Source organism: Anser cygnoides, chromosome 1 (genome assembly GCF_040182565.1).
Source record: "Anser cygnoides isolate HZ-2024a breed goose chromosome 1, Taihu_goose_T2T_genome, whole genome shotgun sequence".
Classification (NCBI taxonomy): Eukaryota; Metazoa; Chordata; class Aves; order Anseriformes; family Anatidae; genus Anser; species Anser cygnoides.
The window spans coordinates 191,130,592-191,150,778 of NC_089873.1; the positions used below are offsets into that span (position 1 = coordinate 191,130,592).

At 42.6% G+C, this 20,187-nt stretch overlaps 1 protein-coding gene across 10 annotated transcripts in view; it reads left to right on the forward strand.

Moving 5' to 3' along the window:
* The window catches only part of ATP8A2 (ATPase phospholipid transporting 8A2), a 330,601-nt gene that overhangs the window by 37,560 nt on the left and 272,854 nt on the right, over positions 1-20,187 (forward strand). For 7 of the 10 annotated variants that reach the window (XM_066989757.1, XM_066989758.1, XM_048072745.2 and 4 more), the window contains 6 exons: positions 712-856; positions 12,884-12,983; positions 13,877-13,975; positions 14,858-14,903; positions 16,332-16,372; positions 18,191-18,264. In XM_066989757.1, coding sequence (XP_066845858.1) covers positions 712-856; positions 12,884-12,983; positions 13,877-13,975; positions 14,858-14,903; positions 16,332-16,372; positions 18,191-18,264 — 505 coding nt within the window. The other 3 variants (XM_048072747.2, XM_048072748.2, XM_048072749.2) reach the window with 3 other exon arrangements.

Here is a 20,187-nt window from a genome sequence, read left to right on the forward strand (position 1 = left end):
TTGACAGAGCAAATAGCCAAAATTTTGACAGAAGGAGACCTAACTCTCTCTTAATGCAAAGCTAAACACTGCTTCACAGAGGCAAGCGTGAGATAAATTGCACTTTGCAGCCCAAGATGTCAGCTTGGAAGCCGTAGTCGTGCAGCTTCTGGTCTCTTCGGCCAAACCAGGAGCCTGTTTTGGGGAGCCCTGCCTCTCCTGGATGCTGGCAGGAGGACGAGCGAGCCCGGAGCCAACTTCTCCTCTCCCTGCGGGCCTGGGGAGCTGTGAGGGGGCCGTGCCCGGCCGCCTGTGCCTCGGGGGTGGGCAGCACCGGGGGCACGAAACCGCCCTCAGGCTCCCGCCTCACGGCTCCCCCTCCGCCGGCGGCTGAGGGGCGGCGCGGGGCCGGGTCCCTCCCGGGGGCCGGGCCGAGGGCCCCGGCGCTGTCCCCGCTGCCAGCTGGCTCGCTGCGGGCTCCGCCGCCCCCTCCCCGGCCCTGCATTATTTATCAGCCGCCGCCGAGGTAAGCGGCGGGGAGGGCGCTGCCGCCGCCGACTGTGGCCCGGCCCTGAGGCGCCGCGGCCCCGGGAGCTGCCGCCGGGCTCCGGGCGGGGTGCGAGGCTGAGGGGATGGGATGGGATGGGATGGCATGGGGGGAATGGGATGGGGGGATTGGGATGGGGGCTCCGTGCCGCAGCCCCTCGCTGACCGGCCCCGCTCTCCCCACAGGACCCGTGTGCTCCCCCGCGGGCTACAAGAAAGCGGATGATGAGATGTCCGGAGCCACGTCCTCGGCGGATCTGGACGAGGCGCCAGCCCGCACCATTTACGTGAACCAGCCCCAGCAGAGCAAGTTCCGCGACAACTGGGTCAGGTAGGGAGCTCTTCCCCTGCTCCCCGTGCTGCCGCCGGCTCTCGGCCCCCAGGTTCCTCCGGCCGAGGCAGGAGGGTCGGATCCGGCAGCAGGAGGGGGTGCTTGGTGCCATCGGCACGGAGAGACGGAGCCCGCAGAGCTGCTCAGGTGCATGGCAAGGTCGTCGCTCGCTGCTCCCCTGACTTTGGGAACAACAGCATCTAATTCAGTGTTCTTAGACAAAGGAGTTAACCCATGACAGTCTAGCCTGAGATCGGGATAAAAATGGCTATATGAACTCCACATATACAAACTCCAAACTGTTCTCTTGAAAAGGAGCAGCATTCAGCCATAACAATAACTTAGTCAAAGTCTGACAAAGCACAGGATAGGAAGCAAGGAAAAAGCAAGTCTTAATGGGATGTGAATAGTGTTTGCAAGCTCACAGCCCGGCGCATGCAAGGCTATGGTCAAGTTGTGTTTCTTCACAAGAAACAAGTCGTGGTCTTCATTAGACTAATGAGAGTTTTCTTCGGTAGCTGGAGCCCTTTCATTGTAGGGGTGTGTGTTTAGGGTATGTGATACCAGTTTGGAAACATAAAAAATGAACGCTGAAAAATGTACAAGGATGTGTAAGATGCGCAAACGTGGTAGTGATCGGTTAGCTAGGTGAGCAGATGGCCCCTGTCATGACAGAGGAGTGTTATTTAGCAGGCTTCTGTTAGTACAGATGTTTGGGTCATTGTTCAAGGAACGGTTTACACAATGAGTGCCTTTGTGAAAAGAAGAAAGGATGTTATATCCTGTTGAAATGGTGATTTCCATTAGCTGTTGTACTTTGTGTGTATATCATCAAGGGCAATTCTAAGAATATCTTCTGAAAGAATGCTGGTGTCCTCTGCAGTGCAACAACTTACTTGTATGTGGTTTTCCACGCATCTTGGACTTACTGTATACTTGTCTGTGAAAAGCAGTGGTTTAGGAGGAGTTTAAGTTGAAGATTTTCTTCAGGTTTTGTTTCTTCTCCATGGGCAGCAACATTAGATGTTTTTTAACTTTCTTTTTTTCGTTAAATATGACCTGAATTAGTGTGTGTGTGTTTTTTTTAAACGGTTAATTACTTGCATCTTTCCTGCTTTACAGAAAGAACCAGAGAATGAAGGTTGGCAGAACATGTAGTTTGTTTTCTTGAAGGGATTCAGTTTTGGCTAAATCTCATGGAAACATGTTACTAGAAATTTGTTCTTGATAGTCCTATTATCAACACCCGAGCGAGCTGTTGTGTTCCACTCACTGTCTGGAAGCCATCCTCTGGTAGCTATAAAAGTTTTTCAGTAGCTTTTCTGCGTCTTACTCAGGGCAGCCTGAGTCACGAGGAGTATTGGCATACTAGGAACGGGACAAAATGCAGGTACTATGGTGAGGAAAATAGAGATGTTTGCATTGCCTAATCAGCAATCTTAGCTCCTCAGTGTCACTTAGAAATTAAGTTCACTTTATAATAGCTTGCTCCTGCTTAGTGAGAAAGTTGTGATCATTCCCTACGACTTATAAGGGTGACAGGCTTTGGCTGTGCTCTCTGCGTTATCTGGAGTTCGCTTTCTTCCCTCAGGTCAGTAGAAACAAAGGAAAGGGTGATGTGCACTTGCACCTGGACAAGGGTGCCTTGTGTGGAGTATGGGTGGTTTGTTTGTTTGTATGTGTACGTTGGAGCTTCTCTTCAGGAACAGTCCTTTATTGCCCTTGGACTCTTGGACTCTTCTTGGACTCAGTGCCATTGGATTTGAAGATGTGTTGTTTCTGTACAAAGTGACACTGTGCCACGGCGCGAGGTGCTGTGCGAGCAGATAACCCCCCTACATAAAGGCTTAGAGCAGTAAAAAGAAGGAGATAATGAAACAGTTTCTTTTAACTTCATGTGACTTCTGTCAGTTTTTGGTAACTGCCAAGAATTCTTAGAACTCCAGTGTGCATTTCAGGATGTTCATAAGAAGTTTCCGAAACCGTAACGCACTGTATGGAGTAGCTTGCTCAAAGCTGAGCAAAATAGGGCGAGAAACGGAGGTGCAGAGGGTGGGTTAGTAATGTGGTTTTCCTTTTGGTTTAAAATTTTCTAATTACCTTGGGCATCCTTATTGATTCTCCCTTCCAAGAGACAGGCAGTATTAAAAACGAACTCTCATGTTTGTTGTGGGAGAAAAAGGAAAAGGTGCTACACATCCCTGTCTTCTATTTTGGACAAGTTTTGCAAAATCGATAATTCCCTATACAACTTATAAACGGCGTACAGTACTAATGCAGAAACAAAGTGGATGGCAAAATAGGATGAGGAACTAACACTTCTGAAAATCTTAAAGTGCAAGTGGAAGGATGTAGAAGGAAGAAATTTTCTCTATCCTTTTTTTCTCCTCAGGCTTCATGGTGTAAAAAAATGAGCTTGTGAAAATTTGAGGAGCAGCGGTTGAGTGTTTTACTGTGCATTTCAAACTTTATCATAAAAAAAAAAAAGAAATTCAAAACTCAGTGTGATAACACTTTCTATGTACCGTAGGTTAGATTAGTTTGGTCCTTTATATGTATTACCATTCTTCATCACACTGTAGCAGCAGTAATTCTGTTCGCAGGAGCATCTTAGCTGTTTTCACCACTTGGTGTGTTCAGTTTGAAAGTTTGTTCAGATCAAACTTTGGAGCTTCAAATAAAGGTAAACAGTGTTCCATTTGTAGCTGAAGGATTTTAGAAGCTTTGAAACATGCAAAAATGGGACAAATGTAATTACTCTAATTACTGTCCAACATGCCTGTAGCTCCAGTGTTGTTTGTAGCTTTATAAAAGCTAACTAGTAGCTGTTCTGACTTGTTCAATATACACGGTTCAAGCATGCGTCTGTTCACTTAATAGGGCGTATTTCTGTGTTTAATTTTAAAGTTCAGTATGAAATGAAACAAATCTGTGTTCCGAAAACTTACAGCCATTCTGTACACAGCTCTATGCTACTTACAGCACCCAGCCTGTTTTTTTCTCAATTCTTTTCAACTGGCTGGGGGAAAAGGATTTCTTTGTACTGATTTAAAATACTTTGTTTTCCCTGTAATTCAGGTGTGAAGCACAATATAATAGTGAATCATGAATGTTCCCGACCTGTGACTCTTGTGGTGTTGGCGTGATTCAGCAGTGACTGGTGGTGGTGGTTTCTGCCCAGATGATGTAGAAGATCAGTGTAGTGTGAAAACAACTGTGCAGAAGTGGCAGCCTGGCTGGTAGTGCTGATGGGAAACGTTTTTGCTACCTGAGTTTGATGTTCTGGAGCTATTTAAATCGTAGCTCCTTCTTACTAAGTATGATTTATAAAGTGATTATCTGAACAGTGAGGGGGATGACTCACAAGCCTGTGTTTTATAGTTTGACAACAAACTTGTGTTGGGCTCTGTAAGAACAGAGAATGAAGATGGGGCATGATGACAGCAGTTAGATTGCCGTGTCGGTACTTCTGAGATGAATAAAACAATGGCATAAGTATCTTTCCTAATACCTCCTTGGTAGTGTGTGGAAGATGGGTTTGTTTTGCTTAATAAAGTGAAAATGTTTTGCAGGGCTGGTTTTCATGTAAGTACAATTTGTTGGTATTCCTTATTAATACAGGAATCAACTCTGTGTTCATTAGCTTATATGGAATGAGACTTCGCTGAAACGTTCTTCCAGTGTATGCAGTATCACTGGTGAAGTGGTCTAAGCCACTCAGTTATTGCAAGTAAGGTCCCAAAAGATGCATTGATATCCAGAAAATACCTTGTTCAGAGAGTTGTGCTACCACATAGGCCAAAGTTAAGTTGTGCTAGAAGAGTGGGCAGGAAGCCTTTGGTTTCCACTTCCAAGCTGAGCAGCATCTTAAAACTCGAGCAAAACTGTGAAAAGGAACTTCTGACTTTGTAAGGCAGCAGCATCGCCACAAGGAATTTAGCACTGACGGCTGTAACAAGGCTTCCAGTGACACAAGACCCGTGTTAACAGGCAGCTTGGCTGCAGTCTCAGGCTGTCCCGTCAGTTCGCTTGCTTGCAAGGTGCTTCCTGGTGGCAGAGCTGTGGCCCCAGCCTGGATTCCTCTTGAATTTCGGTCGTACATTACGTTAAATGAAACAAAGTGCATTGCTTTCTTAGCTTATAAATAGGCACTATAGAGGCCACGTGTGCTTCAGAGCAGTGTGAGCTTTTTTAATACATGGGCAGGTTCTTGCTGGTGCTGCTGGTCTCAAAAGCCAGTTAGTGCAGACCCAGCTAATGCGGGTATCCCAGGTGATGTTCACTGTGATCTGGTTTGAAAGCGTGAATGGTGAAGTGTGCTGTGTGCAGGTGCATTTATTTGCATTTATGCCATAGGAAGGCTTTCCTTTTGCACTAAAAAATTATTTATCTAAACGTTCTTCAGGTAAAACTGCTTGTGTTCGGTTCTGCTTGGGGTCCAGGCACTGTAGTCATTTGTGGTGGTGTCTGTATGGCATTTGGAAATCTTTTCTGTTGTCATGTGAACAGAGCGCTTGCTTGACTGCAGACAAGCATTTTGGAAAGGCTTGGGTACAGCTATAGAAGGAGAGCTTTAGCCAGTAAAACTCACCAAAAGTAACCAGCCTTTTGTGCCTGGTGTCAGTGCTGCGTGCTCAATTGTGGCGGTGTGTTCCAAGATGCTGCATCTTTCTTCTTAGTGGGCTGCTCCTAGGTCCTGAGCCCCTGGACAGTTAAACTATTGGATCTTGCCTGGGCAAAATGCCTAAATAGAAAGAACAGGTGCAAGATAGCTGTGGTGCCCCTGTACCTGTATGCTGAGCTTTCTGGCATCCTAGTTTTTATTTTTCCCCATCTCTGGGAGACATTTCACATATCAGCGGTAGCAACCCAGCAGGAGAATTAAACTGGGTCTCTTTCTCCCTTCGGGTAAATTCACTATTTAAGCATCTTTCAGACACCGGAGCCAGAGTTTAAAAGCAGTCTGACTTTGTGCAGACAAAGCTGCTTTCCCACATTTGTTGAATAAATATTGGCTCCTGTTCAGCAGTATAAATTCAGTTATGACGCTGCATTTCTACTTTTTCTTCCACTGCTAGTGACCTATGTCCAGTGAAAAGAAAACAGGAAGAAACTAATTTTCTGGTGATGTTTTGTGTAGTTTGAGGATTGAGTTGATGCAGATGCATCTTCCAGGACTTACAGGGGTGGTGTGTACAATAAATGATGTTTTCTGAAGTGTCCCACTCAGTCTTAAGTATAGTTTGCTTAGTTCTGCAGACCTCACTACCCACTGGTGTCAGTGGATGTGGATCTGCACAGCAGACATTAAAAAACAAAAAACACACACAAAAATCAACACATCTCATCATCAGCTGCTCTTGGGCTTGTGTCAGTAGAAGAGAATAGAGTAAGAAGTTGTCTAATGTTGCTCTAAATAGAGCTCAAGCATTACCAACTGCTTTCCATGTTTTTTGGGGTAGTGAAGGTCCTTGTTCAGTTCTGGAAGAGCAGTAAGTATTCATTTCTCCTACCACCCTCTGCCTGTCAATGGAACAGCAATTGTTGAAGTTTTGCTGACACTTAGAATTAAATAATGGCTTTAAAACTGAAGTCGGTGCTACAACTCGAAGATAGGCTATCATCTGTAGCTAGCCAGCTTGTGACTTGATATCAGACATCTTCATATCAACGCAGTCTGTTTAGCGTGAAGCCTGCTCTGGGTTTGTACAGTAGGTGAATGTATTTTTGAGCTGAATCTATTAGGCAGTAGTATTTCTGGGTTAACTGTGTGGCAGCCATATTTTATTGAGTCGTGCTTGCCAGGAGGGCTGCTGAGAAGCAAGGGCATGTTTCTGTAGTGGTGATCTGACAATATCGGAGCGGGCTGAAACAATGTCATGCCTACAGAGCTTTTAGTGCTGGTTTCTAAACATTCTTTGTTCGATGTATTTGTTACTGAAAAAGAGCCGGGAGCCTTTTCTCTCCTCTGTAGGGATCACATGAATAGAGAACAAATGGAAAGGCCTATTCTACATGTGAGCTTTAGGAGAATCCTCCAGCACACAGGATTTGGAAGTCAAAATGCTACCACTTGTAATAAATGTGACCTTGTTTGCCAGTTAAACGGAGCGTAAGCAGTCGTGTTAAATGCCTGCTCTGTACTGAGACTGCCATGAGCGTTGCTGCAGGAGGCCTTTCTAGTGGCAGGACACTTTGGCAACATGCCATTAATTTTTGCAGTCTTCCCCTGCCTATATCGGGCAAAAGTCCTGCTGATATGGGGGTAACTCGGCACAAGGAGCTGTAGGTTGGGAATTCTGAAAAAGCGTTCCCTGTCTGGGGGTTGCTCTTACTGAACTGGAGAGAAACAGGGTTGTTGTGCCCCAGTGGGCAGCAGTTCGTAATGTATTTTCATGTGCTTTTGTCTTAACCGTGGTCTGTGCAAAGTTAACACCTGAAACAAAGTGATTGAAGGTGAGCTTGTTGCTGGTGCAGCTTCTGAGCAGGCCCAGACAGCTGAGCCACGCTGGGTTTGTAAAACTGGCCGTCACTCCTCAAGTGGCCCTCGTGCCTTAGGGCAGCAGCGCTGCTTGCCAGAAGAAGCAAAGGCCATCAGTTTGTTTTGTACTTATCTCCTTGCCTTTATTAGGCTTTGGTCTACAATGCAATACTTCAAAATCTTCATTACTATAACTTCGGTGCAGACATCTCAAAGATATGCTTACAGTGCAGATTGCACCCTGTGTGAAGCACTGTTGAACACAGCGGTCAGTTGCCCAGCTGGCAGCTCTCTGCTGCTTTTTTTATCCTGTTGTGTGTGAGGGCTTGCATTTAACTGGAAGTGACCTGCTCTTCAGCAGAACTTGAGTGCTTCATTGCCACAGACCCAAACCATGCTAGCCCACAAAAAGCAGGGGGGGAAGCTGACTTGCAGGGGAGATTGTTCAAATGGATTCATTTGAATACATCTGAATATTCCTAATCACCTTCATCAGTGTAGGTAATTCAGGAGCACAGATTTATTCCTCTTGTACAACGTTGCAGTGGCTTTGTTGGAAAATCTTTGAGGGCTGGGTGCAAGAATGTCCTTTAAACAAAGGCCTGACCTGCTTTGTGACCCGCTTTGTCTTGGGGCAGCACGTGAACTTCTGTGTGCAAGCTGTCAGCGTAACCATAGGGAAACAGTTGGGGAGAGCAGAAAAAGGTGGAAACAAAACAGCTGCTTGGAGTACGGACAGTGGTCACCCCAGGTCAGATGTGGCGGCTTTTGGTTCTTTGCCTTGCTCTGGTGAGGCACTTCGGCTTTAAGCAGTGACAGCTGTAGGATTCAAGTCTTGCACTTCAGGGCTGCTGTTACTCCCCTATTCTGACCTGAGGCTGTCTCAAACTGTCAAGAGTATTTGAGCACCACACACCCTTTTCTTAGCTGATGGAAGTGTACAGGCCATGGTAACAGCGCAGTGAAACTCCTCCCGGCGGGATCTTCAGCCTCAAGGATCCACCTGGCAGAGTGAGGCTCTTCCATGAGACCAGGAGCTGCGTTTGGTCAGAGAGAAACTTCTCTGCTGTAACAAACCGACGCTGGTTGTTAAGGGCCTACCTTCCAGTCAACCAAAACTCATTGCATGGGCTTGCAAGTAGCTGTTCCTTATAAGCCTTTGATCTCTCATTTCAGGAATTTGTAAACATTTTTTTTTCTCTTCAGTCAGTTTCATGATCAAAATAGTCTTCTGTGTGTACAAGGAGTTAGATGATCTTATTGATTCGCTGTCACACACGTGCAGCTGCTTGTTCAGGACATCTAGACTTGCAGCCACCTAGCCGGCGTGCTGCCTGGCAGCGTTGTTAATCAGGTGAACACACCAGGAAACTGCCACCAAGTTTCTCAGCTCGCTGCTTGCTGCTTTTCACGTGGATGCTATCAAAACACCTAATCACTGGTATTTTCCTGTAGCGTGATAGTGAGTTAAGGTATGGTAGTGAGTTAAGAATGACACTTTTTTTTTTTTTAATTATACAATGGCTGCCTTTTAGAGAAATCTCTGCATTTTTTGCTAGGAAGTGGGGCCAGACTTTCAGCTGATGTGTATCCAAACTCCTCTGACAGGGCTTGGTGGTGTTTGTCCCAGTTCGCACAGTGGTGTGACTCGAAACGTAACTGGCATGAATTAAGTTGCAGCTATCAAAGAGAGAGATCTCTTCCAATGTTTGTACACCTGTTTAACCGTGCAGCCCCGTAGGTAAGCAAGGTGTGCAGAGCTAACAGCTGCTGCTTTAGGAAATGCTGCTTTGTTACTTGGTTTCCTGCCTGTGCTCCCCTCCTCCCCCTGCCACAGCCGTGGGGCGAGCTGCAGGCCTGCTGTGCCTGGCACCCAGCTCCCAGAGCAGCTTGCAAGGTAAGGTGGCACCCACAGGGGCTGGTCAGAGGGCCGGCCTCTGCAGGTACTTAGCTTTGGCAACCAAAAACGTGCTGCAAAGGAGCTGCCCGAATTCTCTACCTGTTCACACATAGGTTTTAATTTCTCTGCCTGAGCTTTGGTTGTGCTGCAGTCACCTGCAGGTGCTGTGGGATAAGCCGGCCCTCCCACTGGGATGGGGCAGAGAATCGAGGGGGAAGGAGGGGAAAGTAAAAGCTTGTGGGCTGGGATAAAGACAGCTTAACAGGACAGAAAAAGAGGAGAAATAATAATAATTACAGTACTAATAACAATAATAAGTACAAAGCAAAGTGATGCAGTTAACTGCTCACCACCTGCTGACTGATGCCCAGCCCATTCCCAAGCAGTGGTCCTGCCCTCCCTCTGGCCAGCCACCCTATATTTATCATTCAGTGTGACACCACACGGCATGGGATGTCCCTTTGGCCAGGCTGGGCCAGCTCCTGGCTGTCCCCTCCCAGCTCCCTGTGCGCCCCCAGGTACCTCGCTGGCAGGGCAGCACCAGGAGCTGAACAGTGCTTGGTCTGTGTGAGCGCTGCTCTGCAACAACTAAAACATCCCTGTGTTATCAACATTATTCTCAGCCTAAATACAAAAGACAGCACCACAGCAGCTTCTATGAGGAAAAGTAACTCTATCCTAGCCGAAACCAGGACAACACGTATCCCTTCGGGAGGGAGCAAAAAGCATTTTTTATTTGCAAGCATTGTATTTGTCTTTTAGAGAGCTCCTCTTCAGAGCCCAGTTCACCCAATCATACTGTAAGCCGAGCAGATGCATTAGTTAGCCTTTCATGAGAAACTTTTTCTGAATAATAACGCACCTACTTTTTATAAATACACGATTACTGTTCCTGGTCTGTGTGGTAATGCTGAATGTGCACTGCTAATTAGAGCCATACCTATTTTTTGCAGGTGTTTGCCATGTTACTTAAGTAACAAAGCACACAAATGGAAGAACTTGCTGCTGTGTATTAAGTTATTTCAAAAAAGCTTTATTATGTTTTCATCAGCTCAATCGTGAGAATAGGAATGCAGTTTGGAGCTGTTAGCTGTGGAAGTTGGAAAATGGTAGAATGTCGCTAATAAATGTTACAGCTTGATTGCAATCAGACAAATTCCTGCTTTAATATAATCATAGCAAATGCTATGGGCATGCCATTTTGTTATAAATACATGTTTCTGTGGCATATCGTGCAGTTTTGCTGGCTCGGTGGCCTGGAGTTGTAAGGGGGAATTTGAGGTGTCTTTTTGAAATCTGCCAGTTCCTGACTTCTCATTAGTACAGCTAGGGGAATTCACTTGTGGGGTAGGTCTAAACTATTAACTTAATTAAACCATTTTTTAAAGGCACAAGGTACTACTGAAATGTGTTTAATTATATTCTGTGTTATAGGAGGGCTGTTACACTTGGGACCAAGTGAATGTAACATCAAGTGGGAAAAAAAAATCTTACTGCTGGAAATGACTAATAGCATTTCAAAGGCATAAACGTCCTGCTTAATATGTTTAAATGCGGATGCAGGCTTTGATTCAGTTCATTTTGGGTAATCTGTGTTGAAACCTGTCCCCCTGAGATTTCTGTAAAATAACACTTGGAGCATTTAATATAGGACTCTGCAGAGCAGTAGTATCAACAGGATGTCTACAGCCTGTAGTGTTAGAAATGCTGTTACGTGTGCTGTATGTATGCCTTTTTTTTTTTTAGGAGATCCAATTGAAGTAATAATGAGTTTGCATCAGGCCTAGCCAGGGTCGCTTAAAGAGGAAACCATAAAATTGAAATACAGCTCCCACAGCCTAGTAAGATAGGATCTTGGTTGTTTGTATCTCGTCACTTTAACTCCTGCTCCCCCACTAATTGTACTCCAGTGTCCAACGCAGAGCTTCTTGAACAGATGATGCTGTCACGTCTCCTGTCACTGTTTTGTTCTGGAAGGTGCAGCAGAGTCTCATTAAATGACTCGGAGCTGGGGCTGGGAAAAGCCAAGTGGGAGAAAATGGTTCAAGCAAATAGATACGTTTTGGAGAATGCCCTTCTCTAACCTTGTACGTACAAAGATAAACGTAAGAGATTCGTGCTGTACTTAATTTCCTGTTGATCAAGGTTATAGTAAGTTCTGTGCATAGGAATCAGTTGTGAAAGGCAGATCGTGTAGACAAAGCATTTGGTTTTGTTTCATGATGTGTGAGCGGTAGTGCCATGGGTTTCAATTACTCTGAGAGGCTTAAAGGTGCAAGAGAATCAGCAAAACATTTCACAAAGAGGGTCATGCTTACTGGGAAGGTGCTCTTGACTTGGGAAGCTTCAATAAAACAGCATCTTTTCTGTGTTTGAGGAGCTGTGTTAGCGGTGCTTCGGGAAACAATTTCTCCTTTCATGAAAGGAGGATTTTCTTTCAGTTCTCCGTTCCCTGGAAACATAAACAACCTTTATTTTAAAAATTGAAAAACTGAAAAAAACTGTCTGTCACTGGTTGTCTGGCTCTTGCAGGGATTACGTTCAGTGTCTGGGGGAAGACAGCTGTACTATAGCTGCGAGCACTTGGTTTTTCAAGTTCCAGCTCATGCTAATGCCCAGTAGATAAGGGAGGGAAGGTGCTGTGGTAATTCCATAGCAAATAAGTCGGACTTGCTTTTTTAACTGTAAAAAGTATGTATTTTTCTCTTCATATAGTGGAATCCTGTGTGCTGCTGGATTGACTCTTTCTCATACTTGCTCAGACAGCGCAAGAAAATTCATGCTGCAGAACCTATGTCAAGAAAGTGTTTAGATCACGGAGTAAATCATGTTCAGAGAGCAAGGGCTTGCATATAATAGTTTTGATCTCTTTTAAGCTGTTTTTTGGTAATTTGACAACTTGGGTGTGGTTTATATAACTCATTTAAAAATTCAGTGATTAGACTTTCTTGTCATCTTGGCCACTCTTCCTGAAATTGTAGTCATGCTTTCTGTAACAGCCATAGCTGGGTTTGGTGTGAGGAGGATGAGTAGTTGCATAGCTTAGAGACCAGTTAGTGCAGGATACTTTTCTTTTACCTTTTTAAAAAACGAACAAAACCCACTACTTGTGGAAAAAGAAAAGCTTATTCTGAAAAAGTGTGTATTGTTATTATGGAATATTGTTCATAACTGAACTTAGGATGGTCCTGAGCTAGGAAAAGAGGCAGTTCAAAAATAGCACTGTAGAATTTCTCATTTTAATGTTGTTTAACTCTGCCTACCCCAATATTACAATCCAGGTTATGGATTGTAATTACCAGGGGGTAAGCGCTCAGGTGCTTTAACCTGAGCTGAAAGGCTGCCTCTTCATGGTACTGGAGTTTGGACAGATAGCAAGTTATATGATGGTTTTTCCAGTTATAAAGGTTCAACTGATTAAAGGGGGACTGTCAGCCTTCTGGCTTTGTATGATACCTCTTGTTCTGTACAGTTCTTTCTTATAACACAGACAACTTTATTCCTTCGTATTCTATACTCGTCTTTACTGTATGAGATTTAAACCGTTTTCTAACAATGGCTTCAGAAACCTACTTGATTTTTTTTGGTCATAATTCCTGTATGATGTTCAGATGAAGTCCTAAAATCAAAATCTTTTAACCTGCAGCACAGCCAAGTACAGCGTGGTGACTTTTCTACCTCGATTCCTGTATGAGCAGATAAGAAAAGCTGCAAATGCATTCTTCCTCTTCATTGCCTTACTGCAGGTATAGTTTTATTGTTTTACTGAACTTTTACTGCATTACAGTTACAAAATAACTTGAATCCTTATGCTTGTATGTTCTAAGCATATATCAAATAGTAATATTAAGGAGGTATGTACTTAATAGTTGAAATTAGAGGGTACTATAGATATTTTTTCAACATAATTCTGAAAATCAAGATAGCTATATTATTAATAAATGGAAACAAGTACTATCACAAAATATGGAGTTATTGACCGTACTGGAAAGGAGGCTGTAGCAAGGTGGGGATTGGTCTATTCTCCCACGTGCCTGGTGACAGGACGAGGGGGAATGGGCTAAAGTTGCGCCAGGGGAGGTTTAGGTTGGATATTAGGAAGAACTTCTTTACTGAAAGGGTTGTTAGGCATTGGAATGGGCTGCCCAGGGAAGTGGTTGAGTCACCATCCCTGGAGGTCTTCAAAAGACGTTTAGACGTAGAGCTTAGTGATATGGTTTAGTGAAGGACTTGTTAGTGTTAGGTCAGAGGTTGAACGAGGTGATTTTGGAGGTCTCTTCCAACCTAGACGATCCTGTGATTCTGTGGAAATAGCATGTGTGGATTCGTGTGAAACTGCTGGTTGTTTAGATAGTCCAGGTTTTCACTTTGAATCAGTGATAAACATCGGTTGAATGCTTTCCTTAAGTCAGGAGAAACAAAATAAAAGGCCTGTACAACAACTTCATCATCTAATTTAATAGTAGTAGTTTCTTCAGATCTTTGAGGATAGTTTGCCTACTGAATTTGGATGTCAGTCACGCAGAAATAAGAATTTAAGCTCTACCATCTCTCTGCTGAAATAATTGCATAAAATGATAAATTTACTAGAAACTTATTTTTAACATAGAATGGGTCTCTCTTTTCCCTCTGTTCACAGCAAATTCCAGATGTCTCTCCAACAGGAAGATATACCACCTTGGTGCCATTGCTATTTATTTTAACTGTTGCTGGCATCAAAGAAATCATAGAAGACTATGTGAGTATGGATTATGATATGGGGAATCTGTGCTAACAACAAATGAGGTGCTTCAAAAAGCCATAAAATGCCATAAAGCTGTGCATTTCTAAGTCGATTCAAATGATGAATGATGGCAAAGTACCATTTAATTTTCAAAGATGCTGACTCTACTAGAATTTCTGTAGCACACTGAGATAAATTAAGTGTTTTTCGTTACAGCTAAATGGCAATCAAGGAAGTTGTATGGAAGCAACTTAGTGAAAACTGGAATGATTCTTTATACTTATTCAAACTTGCTTACAAGTGCTTTCATTAGAAAGGCCTGGCTAGAAGGCCAGTGTTATTTTAGTAGCACTGTAGATTCCTGACAGTTGTGTGGGCTTTTTAGTTGGTCTTGAAGACTGGAGATTAAAAATAAATAATAATAAAAACAAATAATCCATTTCAACGTAAAGCAAACTGTTTTGGAGAAAATCTGTGTTAAGTTCCTTAGATACTCTTTATAGTAGGATCTTTTTGCTTTTCAAAGTTCCGATGAATAACTTAAAAAATAGTTTAAACACATAGCACGTATACTACAACTGTCATCTAAATACACTGTCGCTCACTACTACTTTTGCTTTTTTTCTCTCCTAAAAAACAGTTTTGGAGACTTAAGTTTTTTGCTGTTGATCCAGGTTTTGGTCTGATTTTCAACATGTTGTTGACTGTTGTCTAAAGCCATGTTATTTTCTTTTATAAACTATTTGGATTTAGATGATCAACGTGGCTTTTTTCAAAACTATCACACAGGCAAAAAGGACCCGGTGTATCCTCTTGTGGTCTGTCCTGTTTCTAGCTCTAGTAGTTTCAGAATCTAATGAAATGTAATGAAGTATAATGAAATGTTTTTCCTTGCAGAAAAGGCATAAGGCAGACAGTGCAGTGAATAAAAAGAAAACAGTAGGTAAGGCTAAATTTTAAATATTTGAAGTGCAAATATGGAATACCAGAACACATTTTTTTTTTTTTTTTTAAACAATGCTGTTGCTTAAACTGTCATAACGGCAGTGAGTGAATGTCTTTTTGGACTAGGTGTGTTAGCACCAAACCTTACAAAGGGTTTCAGATTGATGCTGACAGTGTCACACTTGGGAGTGAGAAGTGGGGGTATGAAACTTTCAGAATTTAAAAGCTGATATAACTTCAAGGTTGTCCAATGGTAGACAATGCTCAGCCCCTTCCTGAAAACCAAGCAATTTTCTTCTTCTCCAGAACACTGCCCTGACTGTTTAAAACCCACCGAGGCTGTAAAAGTTTGTCAACTGTTTTTTTTTCAAAATTGCATAGTCTGGGTTGGACAGTTGAGGCTGTATCTGGTTGAATTGTACCTTCTGGGGACTTTGGTGTGCTCTTCAAATGAGCTACGTGTGTGAATTGCGTAAGACTGAGGAGAAAATTGTTCACACCTCAAATAGGGGGCCAGGCTCTTCAACCTTAATCTGTTGCACACTGCATTTCTGAACCTCTTTAAAAACTGGCTGCAGCTGCTTTCAGTGAAGGGTTTGGTCTTATTTAGGTGTACGTGATGTGCTCAGAGCTGGACCGGCCTTGGTTACCTGACAATGGCCGGGCATATATAGATATATTTGACATTACTGTTTAGGTTAGGGATGTATAAAGTAAATGCAGAGTACCTGAAGAGCTACTGGGTGGACAGTGTTCCCGAGTAGATGATCAATGTGTGTGTTAAGACACCGTAGGACCTGGGCACTACAGAAGCTAAGGCCTGTTTCAGTTCCTTGCTCCCCCCGCCAAGCCCCACACCCCTATCCCTTTCAGCTTTGACTAGGGTCAAAACTTAAGATGCTACTTCTGTCAAAGTTGGTCTTTGCTTTTTGGTAGGTTTTTGGGTCTGCTTGACACTTAAGTCTAAGCCCTGTATGATGGAATGAGGTGGTAGTGAGGCTAGGTGGATCAGAGTGAAAATGGAGTGAAATCCAAGGGAATAGGAGAGAAGCAAAACAAACAAAAGCCTGATACGGTGAAGATATTTCCTAGTACTGATTGATGATGAGCAGTAGCGCCCTTTTATTTAAGGAGTGAGTAATGACGTCCACCTTCTGCAAATGAAATGCCAAGAAGAAGTCAGGCCACCAGCTATTTCCTATCAGGTGATAACTGATAGCATGTAAACGTTAAGAGAATCCTATCCTTTCTTCAATGCATGTGTCTACAGCTTTGGACAAAACGTGGTCCAAACTTCTGAAAAGTATTTTTCTGATTTGTGTGCTAGTTCTGACTCCAGTCAATGTTCCCTGCTGCTGCTGTCGTTTTTGAAATTTGTCTGTGTCTTGGTTATTTATTCTGATCTAACTTTAAATTTTCTTTGCAGTTCTAAGAAATGGGATGTGGCAGAACATTATATGGAAAGAGGTAAATAAAATTAGGGGTAGGAGAAAGTGTTCACAATTTTTTCTTGCTGGAATAAAGTAAGAGGCCTAGAGTTACCATGCCTTGCGTGAGAATTTCCTGTGACCTGGGGTGGGAGGGATCCTCTAAGTTATAATAATGAAAATGGCCATGAGCAAGGCACCGAGTACCAACCTAAAAATTTTAGTACTACGTTTCAGACAAATGCTGATGAACTGTTCTAAGTATTCTTGATAGTTAATATGCCTCAGGGTACAAATAGTATTTTGTTCTCTGTCCATGTCTAGAGAGGAACTTTCACTGCAATGTTGTACTTCTCAGAGAAGTCTAACAGGCTTATATTGATATCTGTGCTCAAAAGTTCTTCTGTTTAGAGGCTAATTAGTAAGGTGTTTGCTCAAGTAAGGAGGAGAAGCCCTGCAGCATGCTGAATCCAGGTTGTGAGAAGCCCTCTTCTGGGACCTGCTGAGATTTATTGGTAGAACTTGCTGAAATCCTTCAGGATGCAGTGATCTAACTGTGGCTCTTAATTCCCTTTTAAGAAAAAATTAGCTCTGTTAACTAATAAAGGAAACTAAGGAAAAGTACAGTCTTTTATAACCTCTGGGAAATAAGACTTAGCGCAGGAGACCTAAATGCAATCCTGCTGAAGTGTTAGACTATAACAGAACTAAACTAAAGATTACTGGGGATTCTGAAGCCTCATGGTAGTGTTTGTTCATGCTGTTTGATGCCCTGTTTATAATGAGGATACTGAATGCAACGACAGTAGTTGAAGCTGAGCCTGCAAACTGTGGTTGTTCCTTCCCCTTCCCCCTTATTTATACCCTTTGACTTCTCAAGCACTTCTCGAATTGGTCTGTGTCTTGCACCTGCATATTGTCCAGGCTTGCCTATGTTGTTAGAGATGAACTGTTTTGTGCTATCAACATGTTTACTCTAAGACAGACTTCTGATATTTTTTGTGCTGAAATAAAAGGGAATTTGTTTTCAGTGGGATCCAAACAGGACTAATGACTTTCCCTGTTCAAACATGCCATCTGTTTTAATTTTCATAAATTAATGTGTTCAAGTATTTTAGGCCCATTTCAATGGGCAATACATGGGATGCTCAACAGTCTGATATGCTTCAGGTGGTCCTGGCTTACTGTCTTGAGAGTTGCACGGGGCTTTACTTGTAAGAAGGACCGAGTATGTGTGACACCTTTTACAGGTGCTGGAAACTGTTAGGTCTTCTGTACTCCAGAAATTATAACTTTGCGAATCTCAAGTGACTATAGGCCAGGAAAGAACTGGCTGATATTTTCTATCTGTAGGGGCGATATGCTTCTTGCTAGGGACTAATACAAGCAGTGTCTTATGCATTACTTAGGTGCATAAGTAATGTGGAGAAAAAATAAGAGAAACACTTGAGGAAAGTAAACTTTAAGTAAAGGTACTTTTTCACCTGGAGAAATCTTTCTGTGGGTTAGATAAGACTGTACTTAAAGAAATGAACTCAGATTTGTGTAATAGCTGGATTATAGAATAAACCAATCACTTTTCCTACAAATAAGCCACAGAATTTTACACTCTTCAATAGAGTATATATTTATTTTTTCTGTAGAGAATACCTTACTTAGCCTTCAGAAAAGGGAAGGTTTTGGTACTAGATTTTCAAATTTGCAGTGAAAAGTACTCCAACTTCCAGCAGCACTGTCTGTAGTTGTTTTGTGCATGATGTTCTTTTGGGTGAAGGAAAATAACAAACTAACATTGCAGACGAGCATACTGTTTGTTTTTCTCTTCCATGCTACTGTACTCCTGCCCCTGATTCACCAGGTAGCAGTAGGCGATATTGTGAAGGTCACCAATGGGCAGCATCTTCCAGCAGACATGATCATTATATCTTCCAGGTATCCTGAATGGGTGTGGAAATGTCTGATGAACTGAGGTGCAGAGGGCTCTAAACTCTGTATTTGCTAGTAATAAAAACAGACATCAGATGACACTACGTCTTCTCCACATCTCAAATCAAACTTCAGCAATGTCAAAACATGCTTTACTAGGCAATTACTTCCCTTATCATTGCTGATAGGTTCTTAAGAAAGAAGGCTTCTTAAAGACTTGGTAGTATTACATACTTCTAATGCACCAAGTGTATCACTGAGTTTGGAAGATGGAAGATCGGTTGCACAAGCTTGATGCAGGTAATTGTTTTATGGCCTTCTGAGGACCCCTCCATTTAATCAAGGAAACATCAGTTTTCTTCCAGTTAATTCCATTGGATTTCCAGGATATTTTTTTGCCCCTCAGGAAAGATTTCTTCGAAAGCTATTCAAACAATAATTTCAGAAGGCTAGCCCAGCTGGCATCTAAATAACTAGCCAGCAGAATAGATTTTGGGTTTCATTCATGTGCTTGTTGTCTTTTGGCCATACACGTGTTGCATCATCCCTAGTGTGGTAGCAACAGCAAAATGAGTACTGCCCATTTCCCCTTGTGGGATATGGGACAACTTACTTTAAACAGATATGGTGAAAAATGAAGGCTGGTTGGTGATTCATGGAAGCATTTGGGATGGTATTCAGCTGCTGCACTATCTTCTATGTTTTGTTGGACAGCTTAAGGGGTCAAATCAACACCACTAAGCACACAGGCGAGAGAGATTTGAACAAGAGACACTAGTGCAGTTTTTGTTCTCGCTTTTTTTTTCCAAGTAGAAATCTTCATTCATTAGGTATCTTCATTCCGTGGTTTACAGTGTTGTATTTATAAAAACAAAACCACTTTTTATAATAAACAGTTGTCAACCTTCACATGCAGTTAATTAGGCTACATGTTAATTAGACATAAATAAATTTGTTTCAGTATTGAGAAATACTTGTTCTGCTAGAACTTCTTTAATTTATTATACAAAACAAAAAACACAAAAACCACACCTTTCTGATTTGTACCTTAACTTGCATGGGTCAGCTTTTTGTTCTATATTATTCTACTAACCTGTTATCATTGCTAATCATATAACTGAAGAATTAAACCCAAAGTATTTTGATTTTAGGAGATGCTTTGCTTGAAATAAATAGCAATTTCTATGGCAGTTCTGCTATACAATTGGTTTTATTTCCATGATTCTTTTAAACGACAATGTTAAGTGTCCTCAGTTCACCAGAAGGCATTGCATGCTCTGAATGGGTGGGAGTTTCTTGCTTGCGTGTGTTGACTTTCTGTCTGAACTGAATGTCGGAGTTGAAATAGATGATTGTTTGTTATCTTGATTCTTTTTTTGCTTCATAGAAGAAAGGTGACATCAAAGAAGTTCACATACAGAATAAGTTTACGTGAAGCAGAAATAAAGTGATTTGAATCCAAACAAAGCTTTGTATGGAAACACTTCTACATTTCTGTGGAAATGCAAGCAATTGCCGTGTGAGAGTTCTCCCTCATGGGTTAACCACTTCAGTTGTAGTGGATAAACTGTTTCTAATGGGTGCAATTGGAATCAAATTGAACTTTCAGATAACTTTCTTGGGTTTGGGTTCAGGCTGGTCATATAGGAGGAGGTAAGAGACAGTTTCTGCACCTTTCTTCTTGAAGAAACTATCAATGAAGAGGAAAAATGTAGCTACTTACTGTTATATATGTGCCTGTCCATTTCTTAACAAAACGTTTCCTAAGAAGCCTTTTGTTGCTGATGCTTCTGCTAATTATGTTTGCTGTAATTGGTTATTTTGGAAAGCAAATAGCAACATCTCAAGAGCATGAGTAGTGATAAGCTGAAGGAGCACACGATTTGGGTCCTGGTATGAAACTGATGTTCCCTGACAGCCCAAGAAGAC